General features: G+C 27.1%; 1 protein-coding gene across 4 annotated transcripts; it reads right to left on the minus strand.

The window, feature by feature from the left end:
* Positions 1-488: 488 nt before the first annotated feature.
* LOC114130667 (uncharacterized) lies at positions 489-13,436 on the minus strand. Of its 4 annotated transcripts, none has more exons than XM_027995672.2 (11): positions 12,161-13,436; positions 10,544-10,656; positions 8,879-8,947; positions 8,068-8,198; positions 5,293-6,123; positions 4,915-5,128; positions 4,737-4,845; positions 4,132-4,297; positions 2,197-2,352; positions 1,574-1,716; positions 489-1,451 (listed from the first exon to the last, which is right to left on the minus strand). In XM_027995672.2, the coding sequence occupies exons 2-11, from the start codon at positions 10,632-10,634 to the stop codon at positions 1,154-1,156; spliced, it is 2,208 nt and encodes a 735-aa protein (XP_027851473.1). In that variant the 5' UTR covers positions 10,635-10,656; positions 12,161-13,436; the 3' UTR covers positions 489-1,153. The 4 variants fall into 4 exon arrangements, with proteins under 4 accessions (XP_027851473.1, XP_027851476.1, XP_027851475.1 ...); XM_027995675.2 differs by having other exon boundaries at positions 2,269-2,352; positions 12,161-13,435; XM_027995674.2 differs by lacking the exon at positions 12,161-13,436 and adding an exon at positions 11,530-12,114.
* Positions 13,437-19,754: the final 6,318 nt, after the last annotated feature.

The raw sequence follows: 19,754 nt of genomic DNA on the forward strand, positions 1-19,754 counted from the left end.
AAAACGGAATCTACTACTCCATATAGTGTAGATACAGCCGTACAGGAATGACCTGACAAATGAAATAAATTTTGTTAACTTTTTGTTTAACACTTTTTAAACTAGTTATTAAGATCCCAACTATAAACTAGCTGACCCCACACGGTGTTTCCCATGGAAAATTACATAATATAATTATGATTATTACAGAGCATGTATGTTATTTCAAAAAAAAATCCAACCAAGTAAATTATTTTTCATTTTTACCCCTTTTCATACTGATTACCACCTTATAGGGTATACATTTGAAAAAATACTTCCTTAGTGAGTGTCAACGAATATAGAAATTCTATAATGACTATAAAGTGTCTTGGTTCTTAAAAATGATGACTCAAGAGCAACCCGTCAAGGTAAGACTCATATATATATATATATATATATACATATATTGAATAATTTAACTTATAAAGAAGTTAATAAAGGCAAAAAGAACAGTTAAGACACATTGGTTAGTTAACGTATGATCAAATATTTATTAAAACATCCTTTATATCATAAAGTATATGACATAATATCTGCCTTCTCGTCCTAAATGACTATAATAATAAAAATACAATAACAAAAATGTTACACCAAGATATAAAGTAAGAATGTCATATATAGTATATTAATTAAAAGTTATAATTCTTTTTTACATGGAATAAAAAATGCCAATGGTTAACATTTTATTAAAAAATAAACATTGGAGTTATGACCTTTAAAAATCAATTTCTCACATAAATAATAAAGATATACAAATATTATTTATAGTTATACAGAAATAGTCGTTTAATCTATACAAAATAGTTTGCCAAAATTAGAATTTGTAATTTGGCTTAGTTTAATGAAACATAAAAAAATAATAATAATAAAACGACAACATATTAAAATAAGTAACAAATTGAAATTGAATTGTATGAATTGTAAAAAATTACTACTTGAAAAACTGAAACTGTTTTGTTTAAAAAAAAAAGAAACTTAATCAAAATTAATATTTTAAAATGTTCCAAATTAAAATAGAATATATTGATACATAATGAATTTGTAATAAAATATGTAAAACTGCAATTATTGAGTAAAATGCAGAAGTTACAACTAAAATGGATGTTATTTCAAAACAGTCTTTGTTTAATATTCATGGTAAATGCCGTACATTTCCAAAATTGAAATAGCTAGTACAATTCAATCCTTCTTGGGCACTCCTATTATTAGAAGTCATAATTGGCACACCAAATTGGCCACCTTGATTATCCATTTGAGCAATTGGTATGTAATTTGTAATACCCATTTGCTTCAATCTGTAAATAGTTGTAGATTTACTCAAATCTACAATAGGAATCACCATAGATGCATTATTGATTTCTGATTTGTGAGTTGATTTATGCCGACTGAATGCCTCAAGACTTTGAGAAACAAACTGACACAAGTTACACCTGTAAACATATCAGAACAAAATGTCTATGAGTAATGGAAAATTATAACATTATATTTGATTTTTTTTTTTTTATGCAATAAAGCTATATTTTAAGTACATGAAAGAGAAACAATTACTTACTTATATGGAAATGAAACTGATTTATGTGCAATAGATATATGTTCATACATTTTTTCAGAATTTGTATATGTTTTTGAACATATTTCACAAGGATAATACTTTTTTGGTTTATCGGGACCAGTTAAATCAACAGTATCCATACTCTAAAATAGAATAATTGTATATTAATACAAATAAATAAGTTTATTTAATTTTATGATTATTTTTCCAGACAAATGTTAGATTCACAAAAACTTTCAAATATTTGCTGAATACGCCACATTTGTACTGTTATTAAAATTTTTAACTAACTAGATTTTATCAGTGTTATAGTAATAAATAATTTACATTAAAAGATTACTTTGGACTAAGATAAGTTTTAACTATTTCAAAATGAACTTATGTTAACCAACTTACTCATTAAAAGTTACATAAAATAATTACTATATTATAATATAAGTAGCAAGTGTCAGGTATAATATTTATGTATAAATAAATATTTTTAACAAAATGAATTGTATTATAATGACAAAACACTTGAAAAAATTACCTTATTTGCTTGTAAACATTGATTCCATTTTTTTATGAATGAAAAATTATTTTTTAAATAATATTTGAAATATAATATTAAAAACTGAATTTACCTGACTTACTACCTTACGAGGTACATGTTTAGATACTGTATTAGATACCTTATTAGGTACATTATTAGGTACCTTATGAGGCGATGTAGGTATAATAGAAACAGCAGAATTCAAGCTAAGTCCAGCAGGAATATTTGAGTTATGCCCATTATCCACCTAAACATTTAAAAAAATAAATTTAGTATCAATAAATAAAAAAAAAAAATTATAAATTAAAACCATAATCTAGTGTTAAGATAAACACAAAATACCTTAACTGTGCTAAAATTGTATTTTATCTCAATAATTCTATCTTATAATATATGAATTTATAAAAAACAGTTCAGTATTTTTATCATATAGAATAAAAATATTATTAATAGTTATGCTTAGTTTTACCCCAAAAACTTAAAATAGAATTGAGACTACACAAATTACATGATGTTTAAACAACTGACAACACTAACAACTGGCTGTATTACTAGCATAATCCAAGAAGAGACAAGTGCTAAAGTTTACTCAAATTAAGTAATTCTTTGGGTTGAAATGATAAAAGTGATAGACCATTATAACAGTAAATAATTGAACTAAAATTCATGGCATAGCTGACATGAGCTAAGCACTATGCCAGTTTCCTCATACTAGAATCATCATTAAATCTCTAAGCTGAAAAATGTATATATCAAATAGAATTTATTGTTTTAATTATTTAATACAAATAGGGTTGTCAATCGTCCAGTTTTCGCCTGAACAGTTCAGATTTTCTGGTTCCTGTCTAGTGAACAGTTATACCTTTCAACTGGACACCAACAATTATTAAATGTCCAAAATTTCAACTTCAGTTTGTCTTGTCAAAAATTTTGTGAATTTTTGAAGATAGAAAGTGATCATATACTAATAAAAGTGGAAAAAAGCGAGAAAAAATACAACTTTTAAATAGCAAAATAGGTAGCACTTAATTAATATACATTAACTTAATTTATTATATTATATCAATTATTTATTTATTCATTGATTTAATTAATATAATGAATATACACGTTGTATTATATACTTTTATTTATTTATTGTATTATTAGAAGACATGTAGTAATTAACTAATAAAAAAATTAATTATTCATAATAAATATTTATATTAGACTAAAAAATAAATAAACAAATAAAAGTAAGCTCATTATTCAATAGTACATGGTTTATTTTAAGGTAGATAACTTGTTGATATTAGATAAGGCAAATGTTCTAACTGATCTGACCCAATCGGAACTAATCATCTGATTAGTCAGAACATTGGCTTTACATAACGTCAACAATGTATCACCCTTAAAATAAATACAGTAAAATTTAAAAAATATAGAAAAATGTTTATTTAAAAATGAAAAAAAATTTCTAAATGGTAAATTAATGTACATTTTTATCTATATGAGAGGGCAATTCCTATTGATTAATACATATAGGTTTAGTAAACACTCTTATATTATATTAATAAATCAATAACTATCAACAAATTTTTATGTTTTTTATTTTTTTAATTCTCATAATATTAGAATAACCGCTTCATTCGGGTGCAATAATATGTAACCAATGTGGATGTGTCCTAATAAAGTGAAGTTTATTATACTAAAGACATAGACAGATCACTTTCAGGATGTCTTATCAGACACCCTTATCAACATTTTCAAATTTAAGTGTTTAAGACCATCAAAGATATTATACTCATTAGAATAATCAGGCTTTAATTAAAAATGTTTGAGCCTAAGACCTAAGTATACATGCATTATGTCTACTATTATACTATTTTGCTATCAATATATGAATTTGCTAATAAACTAATATTATTTATTAAAATAATAGTATTAAAAAATATTTTAATAATAATAATTATTATTATTATATTTTTTTCTTAAACTAAAAATAAATTTAAAATATAAAAATTTAAAAATAATAATATGAAATTACCGTGCTAATAGTGAGCCCTCGTTTGGAAAATAAATTAACAACATCTTGCTGAGAAGCGGGAGAAGCTGAATTTTTGGTTACAGATTTAGTTAGAGATTCTGCTATGGATTTAACAATCTGAGGAGTCTTGTTCATGGTAGATGCATAAGAATTTCCGAGAGAATTCCTAAATCAAAATAATAGTTAAATCTTGTTGTATAATCATCATTAATACATAAATGTGTCAACACTATCTATCTTAGATTATTATAAAGTGAGCCAAACAAATTTAATCAGTTATAATTTTATAATGTTGAATTATATACCTACTCAAAACACTATTCCTTAAAAAAATATGACTAATTTAAAACTTTCTGATTTAAGATGAATTTAAATAAAAAATCCATCAATGTCTTATTCATTATTTTAATTGAATTTATATTTTATAGCTGTACAGTGTTATAGGTTATAGAAAATGAGCCTTTATAAAATAATTAGCTCCAGTGATATTTACAACTGATGCAGACATTACAAACAATTATAGGCAATGTTGACAACTTCATATATTTACCTTAAGTATAATAATATAATGTGGATAATGTTATATACAATATTATGTAACTAACCTATCTAAATTTGTACGTTTCACAGGCGGAGTTCCCCTCCTAGGAGTAGTTATTGGTCTTTTCAAAGAACTACCTCTTGGAGTTGGATTTAAAGAAGCTATTCTTCCTCCTATACAATATAATAAATAATAAATAATTGTAATTAATTAATAATATATTATAACACATTAAGACTCACTCATAGCTGATCCTCTTTGTACATTACGCCCTCTTGGAGAAATCATATGTGGCATGGTAGGCCTCATCATTGGACGCATGGTACGTTGCATAGGAACTGGCTGATTTGGCATCCTTAATGATTGTGTATACATACTAGGAGATATGTTCTCAGGTAATGGTGGTACACCAGACTGCAATTGTTGATCAAAACCCATGGCAGGTAAACGTTGGACCTAATTACAACAAATACATACATTCAACTCGATACTGAAACCTTGATGTAAAAAAATATATTATATCAATCGCATAATAATAAGTACTTGCTTAACAAATACTACATTAAAGAATAATTTTATACCAACTAATATTAAAATAAAATATATTTTTATATTATTACTTGATGTGCTAATTGCTGAACTGGTGATGGCATAATATTGTGAGCTATACGTTGGTGTTCCAAAAATTCTTGTTGACTTGGTACAGCTATATGTTCACATTCCTTGAAAGAACATTTGAAATGTTTCATAGTTACTTTATGATCATTTAATAATTCTAGAGAATCGTATTGTACACCACAAACATCACATGATAAATATGGAGGCGGAAAAGACCCACCATTTTGAGCCAAAAAAGTTGGTGCCCTATCTGCCGGTGGTGGCATATTAATTAGAATCGCAGTACGAGGATCTATTAAATCATCAAAAGAACGGACATTAATTTTTACTTTTTGTTCTTTAACTTGCTCTTTAAATTCTTTCTTTTCAACGCCATTTTGTGGTTGAGGTACTTGAGTATCATCATTTTCATCATCATCTTTTAAAACAACTACATCACCATCCACGTCTGATTCTTTTAACAGTTCTTCTTTCAATGTTTTAAGTCGTGGCTTACATTCTTCTTTCTTAACCACTGTAGAATTTTGAGGTGAATCTTCAGTTTTTAAATCTACTACTGTATTAATAGCTACATTTTTTTCCTCAGATTTAACTGAAACAGCTGGCCTAGGTCTTTCAGTAAATGATACTTGAGAATCGTCTGATAATATTTCTACATCACTATCATCAGAACTATTAGCATTTTGAGACTCTCCCTCAGATTCTTTTTCATTTTCACCATCATCAACAGAGGGTGATTTGTCATTAGTTTTTTCGGGTTCAGAGTTTTTTGGATTTTCACAGTCTTCTTCACCAGAAACACTTTCAGTTGTAGGTGGAAGTGTTCTTACAACCTGGTTTACAATATAAATTATTATTATTTTTATTATTTTATAAAATAAATTAATTAATAAAAAAAAATAAGAATCGTATAATAGAAATAGAAGGCATGAATATAAATATAAATTGTTTAGATAAAAAAAATATACTTTTATTTAAAAAAAAAAAAGGAATCACTCGACTATTATGAGGAAAAAGTAGAGTGAATCCTATCATTGTGTAGGTCACTGTAATAAATGTGTTAAATTTAAATTCTACAAATGCATTAATTATTTAATGATTAAAAAAACAAATTTGAGCAAAAGGTTTATCAGCCTATGATATATTTATAAAGCTAACAATAATTTATTTTTTATTTTTATTAATTGTGCAGTACATAGATCAAATATATTTTGCAAAAAAGTATTTTATTTATTATATTATAACATATTATCATAAAGAAATTGCTTAGGTATGTACCCTTTAGTTGAGGGCAGAAAAATGCAGGTATCACATATTACAGCACAAATAAACTGTAACTTATTATCTCATACATTAGACCCAGGTTAAGTTAGGTTATTATAGATGTTTCATAGTTAAGATAAAACCTAATCGCCAGCGAATCATTGAGAATGACTATATTATAATATATTTAGATGTGTAGCAAATTACGGGTACGAGGTAGACCACACATGACATGTAAAAACATGCGTCGTGGACAACGGGTGTGTGGAAGACCACATACGACAAGAATATAAAAATAATTTAAATATTTTGAAAATGTCATAATATAATATGTTTTATAATAGTTTGGCAGAAAATCCTTTTAAATAATATTTATTGAATTACAACAAAATTATTAAAATTGTTATTTTTTGTTTATATAATATTAAATTTTACAAAAATTTAAATTTCAAACAATCAAAAAAACTTGTTTTATAAAAAAAAAATGTCCATAAGAACCACATGAGAAGAGTCTTCTAAATTTAAGCATTTTTACTAATATTTATAAAAAAAAAATATAGACATCTAAATACCTAAAAACAGCATAAATTTGTAGAAGTATTGTATATAATTGTATATAGAAATAGTATATTTAGACATTTAATAATAGATTCAAGATTTTACAACTAATATTTTTTAAATTATAATCAAATATCAAAAATCGTTTGAGATAACTTAATATTTTATGTGTGAATATTAAATATGTATTTATTACACATGATACATGTGGTATATACTAAGTTCCAATCACATAAACTTTTGTACCAAATACTATTCTTTAAGTTATAAACTGATGTATTTTTACTTTTTCTAAAGATGGTGTCAAAAAATACAAAAAAACACATACATCATTTTATCCTACTGATGTTGGAAGGTAGAGTTATAAATACCTTAGTACATTTAGTTTTTACCCAGTGCCCTTCATGAGGTGGTTTTGCATAGCAAGTCCAGGGATATTTTAGTTTTGCAAAGCAGAGCTACGGCGCCGAGAAGCATAGCAACAAATGCTGATACACGCGTAGTCACATTTGTGGTTTCAATTTTTTAATCAATTTTTTGAGTTTTTAAAATTTTATGTTTTACAAACATGAACAACTTTTCTTGTAATTTTGATATTGAAATAATAAAAACAGATGTTTCACTGTTACAATCTCCTCTTTTTAGTATTGAAAATCTGGTTTATAACTAGGATTACAACCTAAGTGGACTGCATAAATCAGATTTTACTATATTGTACATTTACAAGACGGATACAACACATATGGATGTAATGTCCTCTTAAGTTTAATTTTTTAACTATTATAATACATACATTATACATAAATTTACGGAAGCCAATATGCAATAATAAGCTTTTTTTTAAAACCCAATGAACAAAAATCAAGCAAAATGTTTATGTATTACTCAAAGTAATCTAATTAATTGAAAAAATGTATAACTAAAATTTATTACTCAAATATAGTATAGTTTCTCACTTCAAATGACTGGGTGGATTCCCTAGAAGAACTACTGCTACGTGATGTTCTTGTTTTTTTTAGAGTCACTTTGATTGATGACCCAGCCAATTCTAATGGAGTTGATACTGGTATAGGTGTATTTTGATCATCTTTGGAACAATAACATTTTTAAAAAAAAAAAGTACATTAATACATTATTTAATATTATCAGAAATTTGAAAGCAATATAATTTGGTTGAAATTTTAAAAATCAAAAAAATATATATTTAATGATTTTAAATTAATATAAGCACAAAAAAAAAAAAGCCTGTACTACATTTACAAGTCTTAAGTATTAAAATTATTATCAATGTTATTAATTTACATTGAATAATATAAAAATGTTGTACCTATTATGTTTTCAAGCTTTTTGACAAAGAAAAATAAATTTCCACTAAAAAAACTAATTAAAATTAAAAATAAAAAACTATTTAAAACGGAATTTAAAATCTTTGATAAAAAAAGCTACTAATGATAATCAGTTCACAATTTAATAACATTACTGATTTCAAATTGATATTTTTTCCTTAAATTTTATGGTAGGTAGACAATAGACAACTATTGTTTAAATCAGTAATACTTAAACAATTTTTAAAACAATAACAATGCTAATAATTGTGATGTACAGAATAAATAATGAAGAAAATTTTTATTTTATATATATACATTATTGCTAATCAATAATACACAAATAATGAAATTCCAAAAAAGTAATTTAACTAAAATTATAATAAAAGAATTTTAAGTAAAACATTTTTATTGGTTTTAAATAAAAATTAAATCAAATTACCTTCACTCTCCGGATTTGAATTATTAGAAGGCGACTTACTGTCGGGTTTCATTTTTGATTTTTCATTTCCTGTTAAAAAATAATAAATAAAAACATTATTATAAAGAAATTATAAATTATTAACTTAAGCATGATATGTATTGAAGGGTACTATCTACATCAATTAATAAAAAACAATAATTAATACCAAATGTAAGTTGATAAAATATATTTAGAATAAAAATATCAATCACCACTTAGTTAATTAATTCAACAAACAAGTAGCTACATAGATTTATAAAATATGCCATAGATGTTTTATCCTGAAATTATTAATAAAAATTACATGGTATTCATTGTATAGTAAGAAAATTTAATCTGGGAGTATTATAGTACTTATAATACAACATTATATATCTGTGGAGTAAGCTCATTGCAGAGTTGCACAATGTAAAGCCAAGCACAAAACTTATATTATTATGCCGGAAACACCAAATTTTTTGTTTATGATATTTTATAAACATTATTCATTATTTAAGACTTATTAAGAGCACAGCTAAAAAACATTATAGTTAACTTTCACAAATTTCCTCAAAAAATTGATTTAATTATCTGGTAAAAACAAAAAATAAATTTCAAACAAAAATTTGATAGAAAAACATTCTCGACATCCAGCTTCACACAGTTTGACGAGGCGCCTAGCACCTGAACGTACAGTAAAGAAACAGTTTAATTTATACAAAAAATTTGATGGTTATCACTAAAAAGCAGATTTTATCACATTTTATGACTAAGTGCAAGTGTGCAACAGCTCAATGAGAGTGAAAAATGTATATCACTTACATATCCATAACAAAATTTGTAGAAAAAATGTATTATGCATGGATACCTATTAAAATATATTTTGAAGATTAGAAAATATTTAGTTTACCTATATTTCATGTTTTAAGAAAAAATTGTATCATTGTTCTGATAAAAAAAAATTTATTGTAATAAGTAGTAAATTATTGAACAAAAAATAATAACCAAAAATGTTATTTGTTTATTTCTCAAATTATAATTATTATTTTTTTAATTAAATTAAAAATGATAGAAATTATTCAATAACTTGTCTATAACTAAATAGGAAATTGTTTCAAATGTAACTGAATTTAAATAATTTTTCAAAGAAAATATGTACAATAAATATTTTAAAGTTTAAGCATACCTAATATGATGTGTAATAATGGATGTAACACAATAATATTCACTAACATTATTTTGACATTCAATTTAATACTTAAATAAATCTGGTTTTTATTATTAAAAACTGATTGTATTAAGATCCCATTTAACTTAATAGAAAAGAACTAACTATAAAAGGTCAAAACTATATTTTATTGTTTATCTACATTATCTATTTATAAATGTATCTGTTTTTTTAATATATTTACAAATGATTAATAAAATATTAATCAAAATAGGTACCTACATAAATATTGAAGTAAATATTATACATTATAATATTAATTACTTATTCTTATTTAAACTAATAATTGACTATTATACCTACTATATTTTCATTTTAACACAGCTTCTTTTAATGTATTCTAAAATATTTATACAGTTTTAATTTTTAAATTAGGTACTTAACAGCTTTATATCACACTTAAATTTTATGAACTAATCACAAAATACAGCACTAACCAGAGTTGTTTGCTCTATTTTTATTCTTATTTTTATTCTTATTTTTCTTCCCTTTTTCTGAATCCATTGTACATGTTCTTGTGTGGACCATTTACTTTTTATTTTGATAAGTCCTTTTATTCACATAAAACAATACAATAATTAAAATTTTTAATTTAATAATGTATGAGTATTAATCTAATTGGTCGTCATAACTGGTTGATAAGAAAATATTAAAGAAGAATTCAATATTATGAAGAAAATATCAATGTGTTCTAATTATAGAGGTAGATGCAAAAACCACAGAATAGTCAAATCTTCTGACACGATCTGATTTAAATCAAACCATATACTGTTGAAAATCATTCTGATTGCGGACAGACAATCCAGAATCATTAGGTAAATAGCGCAGTATGTATCCTTGGGATTTTCAACATATCTACTAAGGGAAATTTTAGGATAGCGGTATCAACACATTTCGAATTTGTCAATGTCAAGACAAACATGATGACAAGAATCATTGAAACACAACGAGCATAATAATAAAATTTTAACATAAAAATGGTAGGTATATATTATTATAAATTTAAAAACAATAGTGCCAAGAAGTCGAAGATGAAATAGGTATCTTGAAAAGTGGGAGGGAAAAAAGATCAACGAGTCAATAGCCAATATCAATAAAAAGATCTATAGAAGACGTTATTATATATATAGAGAGCGGATCTTTAGGTTTTTACATATTTTTATTGGCTTTATATAATTTTACGAGGTTGAAAAATGTGGACAATTTATCTACCAGTTTGTAGAAGAACATTTATCTTGCATATTTTGTACATTGGAGAATATTTATTCTATTTTTAATATTAGAATACATGCTAAAATTGTTTATAAAATAAAGAATCATATGAATTGTTAATTTCTCTAATTATATTTTTTTTCTTTTTTTTTAGAAAAAAAAATAATTTGATTTAAGAATAAAAAAAATAAAAAATTATTCAACTACCTACTTTTCTGTAATCAAATTGGTAATGATGTCATTTTGTTCCTCTAAATCCACGATTGTCACAAATATATATATACATCTGAAGTGATTTTATCATAGATATATAATTTATCTGTTAGCAAAGGAATGGTGCAAACAGTTTTTTATTTGACTATTTTGTTTATATTTAACCTTTTCACTGCTCCAGACGTACTATTACGTCCAAAACATTTACACCACCCACTGCTTGTACATTATACTGCTTTTATTATACATTTTAATATTTTCATATACCAATGAATGAACTGTTTTAAATTTTTATATTTCAATGATTTACCCATTACAAAAGAAATGGTTAGGTATTGATTGTTTTTATTGAACTATTTTAGACGAAAAAAAAAACATATTATTTGCATATCAAACAAGTTTAGAGAATATTTTAGGCTTTTAAGAATAAAGATCCGCTCTTAAGTTATAAATCACGATTACACGTTATGACCGTTTTAAGATCACAGACCACAACCGATAAGAATCCGTATGATAAAGAAGTCCGATCCACCCGAAACGTCGTCGTACGATCGTGCTGTGACCCAACGACACACCACACTCGGAGATACCGTTCAGGCGGATCGCCGATCGAAGCCGGTAAGGCTTACCTTTTTCTATCGTATAATTAATATTTATTCAGTCGGGTTCCGTGTGCTGGTGCAGATGTTCACGCACACTCGGGACACATGACGACGTCGATTACGATAGGTAATAATAGAAATCAAACAAACGACGTAAGATCGCAGCCAGTGGGAGTCGATGGGGTTACACACGCACAGTACGAAAATATTTTAAATAATAACAATATAATCTTCATTCGATGTTTTCATATTGTTTTTATATTTTATCATCAACAACAACTACTGCGAATAATAATCGTAATCACAGTTGTAATAATAATAGTAGTAATGTGCCGGAGAACACGATAATAATAATAATAATAATAATACGACGAGCGGCGGTTTGATATTGTATCTCTCTGGCTCGAAACCAGACCGACAAAATAATATTATGACAATCGATACGCGCGGACGGACGCGCAGGCGCGAGACCGTACACGGCGAGCGATAAAAACGCGACGGGAAGTCGGGCCAACGGAAAAGAAACGGACGCCGGAGCGAACGCGGAACGGCGCGACACGACCGTAGTGGAAGAAGTACGCCAAGTACGGACTCGACGGCGGCGGCGGCCCGGACGGAATGCGGCGGATCGCGGGACGGGCGGATTCGACGGAACGAGTGGCGCGAGACGGCGACGGCGCACGAAGTGTTCCGGAGGTGATGACACACGCGAACGGCCAGGGAGGCGAAATCGAGAGCGCTGCCCGCCGGCTGCTCACTGCTCACACTGCTCCGGTCTCAAGTGTCGCGCACTGCCCCGGCCACCGCGCCTAGCGCGACCACCCGAAAACCGTCGCCGCCCCCTCCCGCCCGTCCGTTGCCGACCACCGATGACATTCACCGTCGCCGGTCGTCCACCGTCCTCCATTGCCCTAACCGGCCGGTTTATTGAGCATATTATTATTTTTGAGCACGCATAGAGTTTCGTGCGCCGCCGCCGCCGCGAGTTTGCCGCTATGTTATTGTTGTGCGTTCTCGCTCCGGTTGTGCGCGCGCACCGTTGCCTGGCGCGTGGGCGGCGATGTCGTTCAGCGAGACTAGCGATAAACGGCCTAGCTCCGCGACGTTCGTGTTCTGCGAGCAACGCGTTCGGGGCGACGTGCGGGCGGCGCAATACGTTCTTAAACGATTTTCGTTGTCTATTATTCCGTCGCGCTAGCTCGCTCGTTGCTCCGTTGTCCGTAGCAACAGAGCAGTGGCAAACCGTCGTCGCTATCATCGATCCGAATTCCGCCGCGATCCGCGCTCCACGACACCCGAGGCATCTGTTGCGGCGCGTGACGCGCCGACTCGCAAACACTGTCGTCCTCCTGTTCCTCGCTCCGCGCTAGACACCCGTTCCCCGCGCGCTTCTTTGCGTTTGTCGACGCAAATAACCTCAGACACCCGTCGCCGCCGCCGCACCGTCCCACACCGTTCGTACGCGCCGACATTGTTATTATTATTACTATTATTAGAGCCGTTGCCCGCTACGATGATTTAATATAATAATATTGTTTTCCGACGGCTATTATATTATTATAATTAAATTTATTATTATCACTATAATAAACTGTTGTTGTAGTTTACACCCGACCATCGAGTATTATGATTTTATAAAAATATATATCACTTTCCAATGATTGTTATTATAATTTTTTCCCGTTTCGATATTAAACCATGATAGATACTTCGAGAAGATGCGTTAAAAACTAACGTTTTATTTTTTAAGTTTTTTTCGTCTCCCTATTTACGATTGTGGTTGTAGTCGACAAGGTACATTGACATTTATGTATTTTGTCCTTGGAACTTGCAATTATAGATACTTAGTCGATACTCAGGCATCGTTTTATTTACTACTGATGAGCCACGGTACTACTACTGTTCTCGATAGACTTTCTGGCGAAAAAAATGAAATATCGAAATGAAAAACCTTATTTGTTATAGGAATGATTATTTATAAAATTAAACGTAGCACAACAAAACGACACAAATTGAATTACATGTTATTTTAATGTAGAAGAAACAAAACTGCATGTTTTTGGTATTATAAAACAGAAAAACGCAATTTTTTTCGACTAATCCACTTATTAATTGATTAGTGTAAATTGTATTTTACTCGAGTATTATCAAATATAGATTAATGAGTGGAGTGATGTATTAATAATAATATGTAGGCACTATTATTTATAGGCACGTGTCAACGGCGGACAATTTGTTAAGGTTATACACTTATACGTTCTACGGTTATAAATCATTAATATTATTAATCATATTTTCCGTAATTCAGTAATTGTAAAATATGTTATGAATAGTGTATAATGTATACTATAATATAGTCAATAGCTTACTCCAACAGTCAATAGAATATCTATTTTCTTATATAATTTCTTATCGTCGTTCATCGGGATTCGGGAATATTTCTACGGTGTCGAATTTCCAAGAAATTGTGATTGTCGATTTTAAAAATATATAATATATTTTATAAATATAATCTAATCTAGCAATAAACAATTTTAAATTCAGTCGCATGTTTACGTTGCCATATTCTTGTATTAATTATTATCTTGTTATTGTGTTTTTATTATTTTTACTATCCTTCATTTTTTGTGATCATGAGTAAAAAACGGTTAAATGGTGACCAATACAAAAAAAATTGCACAGTTTAAAAATTATTATCTGTAAAATATTTTAAATTGACTGATTTTTTTTCAAAGACTACTGAATAATAACACTTCTTATATGGATATTATTAATTATTAATACCTTAGTTACATCAACTTGCAAGTGAACATTATTAGAAGTTGGTATTGGTTTATTGTATGAAACATAGTAAATGTATAACATATTTACATATAATGTAGAAGATATTTTACGAATCTATGATTTAACAATGCCATCATTTACCTCCAAAAAATATAACTAATAATAATAATAATTAATAGCTAATAAAAATCCAACTGATAAGTGATAATCAATATAATATAATAAAATTAATACCAATATACCATATTTTAAGCAATTATACAGTTAAAAAACTTAATTTATAACCATTAATATATTATAGTAGTTCGTAAGTCTTGGTTGATATAAATTATAACTACTGTCTACTTATATAATAAGTAAATCATTATCAATATTTTTTGTGTATAATCAATATACCTATTATTTCTGAGCAATTACAATCGAACATGTTTAAAAAAAATATATATATTTTTCAATATTTCATTGAAATGTTTCAAGAATAGTGAATTTTTTTTTAATTTTTAAATTATTATTATTATTATTATTATTTTAGATTCTGAACGAAGTGATGAATGTATTGATTTTACAATGATGTGTGTTTTTTTTTTTTTTTTTTTTTTTTTTTTGTGTCTGTGTACAGCATAACTAGTCGAAATAATGCTCCAATTTCAAACAATGGGGGTGGTTTCCGATGTAAAAGTGAATATCCTTGGGGCATTATAGAGGTAAAAAGTTAACATTTTCCAACAGTTTTCTAAAAAATCGAGAAAAACAAAAAAAAAATTACGGAAAAACGGCAATTTTTACGCAAAACCAGTTTTCGACCAAATCGATTTTTTTTTATGGTTGTAATTCAAAAACTAATCACTGAAAATACTTGAAATTTTCACCAAATGTTAATGTCAGTGGTATCCGTATATAGTTAAATTTTCAAAAAATTTTGACTTTTTTTGAGTTATTTATAGACCACTGAAATTTTCGATTTTTTTGAGAAATTTTTTTTAAAGTGTCGATAAAAAATTTTTAGATGACCAAAAAGTTTTGAAAATTTAATACAAGGTTCCTTATAGGTTGTTTTTAATGTAGCTAAAAAAAATTAAAAATCGTTAGTCACAATTTTTTTTTATAAGCGTTTTTAGTTCAAATTTTTACGAAATCTGTCGAAAACGCGAAAATTTGCAAGTAATTTTGAAGTTGAAAAATCATAAAATTTTTTTCTTTTATAACTAAGTTTTGAAAATTTGGTACAAGGTTCTCCATACATTTTTCTTCAAATATCTGTAAAAAAAACTCTACCGGATTCAGACAAAAAATTTTTATGAGTGTTTGAAATTTAAATTTTTACAAAAACCGCGTTAAATAACAGTTTAGCCTCAAACGATTTTTGATATTTGTTATTATTCAAAAAGTATAAGTCGTAGATACTTGAAAATTTTACCAGTTATTAAGATTCGCGTTTTCTTTACGTGATTTAAATTTCAAAATATTTTGACTTTTTTTGAGCTATTTATAGACAACTGAAATTTTCAATTTTTCTGAAAAAATTTTTTTGAAGTGTCGATAAAATTTTTTTGGCCCTATCAAAATACTTGAAAATTTAATACAAAGTTCCTCATATGTTATTCTTATAGTGATTAAAAAATTATAAGAATACATAGGCACAATTTTTTTTTATTAGCATTTGAAGTTCAAATTTTGACGAAAATTCGTCAAAATTATGAATATTTGCGAAATATTTGAAGTTGAAAAATCATAAAATTTTTTGTGTTTATAACTAAGGATTAAAAAACAACACTAAGTTTTCCATAAGTTTACCTTCAAGTATCAATAGAGAAAACTCGAAGCATCATTATAGGAAAAATTTTAAGTGCGTTTGAATTTTAAATTTTAACGAAATAGCGTAACGATAACGATTTATCCTCAAACGATTTTAAATATTTGTTATTATTCAAAAAGTATAAGTTGTAGATACTTGAAAATTTTACCAGTTATTAAGATTCGCGTTTTATTTACGTGATTTAATTTTCAAAATATTTTTTAATATAAGCTGGTTTTTTTAAACCACCTTTTTCACCAACCACTAGAAATTATATCCTAGGCTGACAAATCATCTTCGTTCAGAATCGTTTTTCGTATACAATGATAACTATCATTGGATTCAAATTTAACACTCCTATAATATATAATAATGATCCATACGGCACCTAATGTACAGCAGAGCGGTACTCACTTTTTATTATTATTAATGAGATTTTAACAATATATTATGGTATGAACCTGTAAGCTTACATGTGATAGAGGTAAGAGGTTGATAAAGCTCACACTCTTAAATTTGGATACCGCGCATGTATTATAAAATTGATCGTTTAAAATTATTATTATTTATATAAATAAGTTATTAGTATGAAGAAAAGAGATGATCAAGTTAAATATGACAGTGAAAAGACAATTTGTTTTTCTTTTATCTGTTGAATCTAAAGTTAGTTGACAGTTATCAGTAAAACAAGTCAGTGGCGTCAAGAGTTTATTTTTTTAGGGCAATTTTAGGTGCGGGTGGGTAATTTTGTTAGATCGTAATAATATTTTTGCATTTAACAATCATTATAATGTATAAATATACCTACCTATATAAGAGTTATAAATATTACAATATATTATTTTTTTATATTTTAATACATAGGTATATAGGCAGGGTTTTTATAGGTGGGTGGGTGGGAAACTTAAATGTTTTCCCTTGTGAAAAAAATGTTCGTGACGCCACTGTACTTGGTGAAGGAGTAAATTTCCAGATTCAAAATTCCATATATATGATCTAATGCGTTGTCTAATTAATATACATGCATAAAAACGTAAAAAAATGTCAAATTTATATTTCTTATTCGGTCCACAGCCACTTGTTGTCAGTTTTTTCTAAAAAAATAGTTGTTCGTATTTTTCACAGAGTAAAATTCATGCCATCATTTCACAAACGCACTATACACATTAAAAAAAACGTCGTAATATCGTATAGAACAATAATAATATGGAATATCTCCAAATTTAATGTCAAAAAATACGAAATACCGTTTTTTTGAAAAAATCACATTACGCACAATACTTGGTGAAGGATTAAGTTTTCAGATTCAAAATCCCACATTTATGATCTAATGCGTTGCCTGGTTAATGTGCATGCACAAAAACGTAAAAAATGTCAAATTTATATTTCTTAATCGGTCCTCAGCCATTTGTTAAATAATGAAATTAAAAATATTGTGAAAATTAAAAATGTGTTAGTGTAGTATATTATTTTAGTTATTTAAGGCGATATTTTTCCAGAGACCCACGACACGCAGAAATACGTAAACACACCCCCGAATGACTGTAACATTATAAACGCAAAATATAAACATGACATAATGTTTAAAATATATTATATTATTAATTGTTATTAATTTTCTGTACAGATATAATTTTTGTTCAAATGTATTTATGGCTAACAGAGAAAAAGAAATCCTTATTAATATTAAAAACTTATGCGTTTTTAAATACTATGGCTATTATTAATTTAAATATATTAAAAATATATAGACAGTTTTTTTTTTAAATATTTAAAATTCAAATTTTGAAAGAAAAAACATAAAATTCATGAAAATGTATTAATTAATGCTCAATTTATTTATTAACGGCTAAAAATGTAATAAAAAGTTTCACTTACGTTATTCATATTAAAATTTAAAAATCTAAAAAATATTTATATAAGCACTTAATATATAAGGTTTCTAAACATTAAATTACCTTAATGTATTACTAACGGTATAATAACCCTTCGTTTCGTTAATTACCAATACATAGATACGATTATTGATATTATTGTTGCAAAGATACATATATAATAATTATGAATCATTAAATTTATTCGATTCAATTTTAAACACTTTATTAACTTGAATCAGATGGAATTTATTTTTAAGAAACATAAATACATGATAATAATAATTATAATGCATAGTGGATAGATATGTCGGCTAACAAATTTTTGAAATATTTGGTCCCTTTGTTTGATATTAATAAGATAATCTTACTTATTACCATTTCTTCAATATTAACTATTTTCTTGTTCATAATAGGGTTATAGGTCATATCCAAACTAATAATATCCATTTTAATATTAGTAATTAGTATTCATAATTTAAAAAAAAAATTAACTAGACTGATACTAATATCAATGATTTAATACTATTACAGTTGAATAAATGAATAATTTTAAAACTGTTCTTTTTAAAGTATAAATTCATACTAGATAGTAGACATTATACAAATATTAAAATATAGTATAACTTATAAGTTTATACTACCAATTATTAAAAAATAGTTACCAAAATCTAAAAGTTACAAAATGTTTGTTATTACTTTTTTAGTTTATTACATTACATTGTTTTAATAGATTACATTTATAGAAGCTGCAGAGAATTTAGTACTCTCGCAGATTGAGCTTCCCCAAATGTAGAGACAAATGGACGTAACCGTTTGGACGTGGAGACAATTGAAAAAAATATATATAAAGAAAATAAATAATACTATAATAGATTATCATCAAAATATATTAAGAACAATTAAAAAGTTCTGGTTTATTTTTAGGTATTTATTTTATAAATTATAAAATCATTGATATTATATAATATGTTCATGTCTTCATGATATAACAACTAATGGTATCGTATCATATCGAACAACACCGAACATCATCGATTATTATTGAATATTATGTAGGTATTAGTGTATTACCTATAGATTGAATTTTATCGTTTTGACAATAGCCAATAGATACCTACAATAACAATAGGTATAATAATATATAACTTATTGGTTGTACAATCGT

The sequence above is a fragment of the Aphis gossypii genome, chromosome 2, assembly GCF_020184175.1.
Source record: "Aphis gossypii isolate Hap1 chromosome 2, ASM2018417v2, whole genome shotgun sequence".
Classification (NCBI taxonomy): domain Eukaryota; kingdom Metazoa; phylum Arthropoda; class Insecta; order Hemiptera; family Aphididae; genus Aphis; species Aphis gossypii.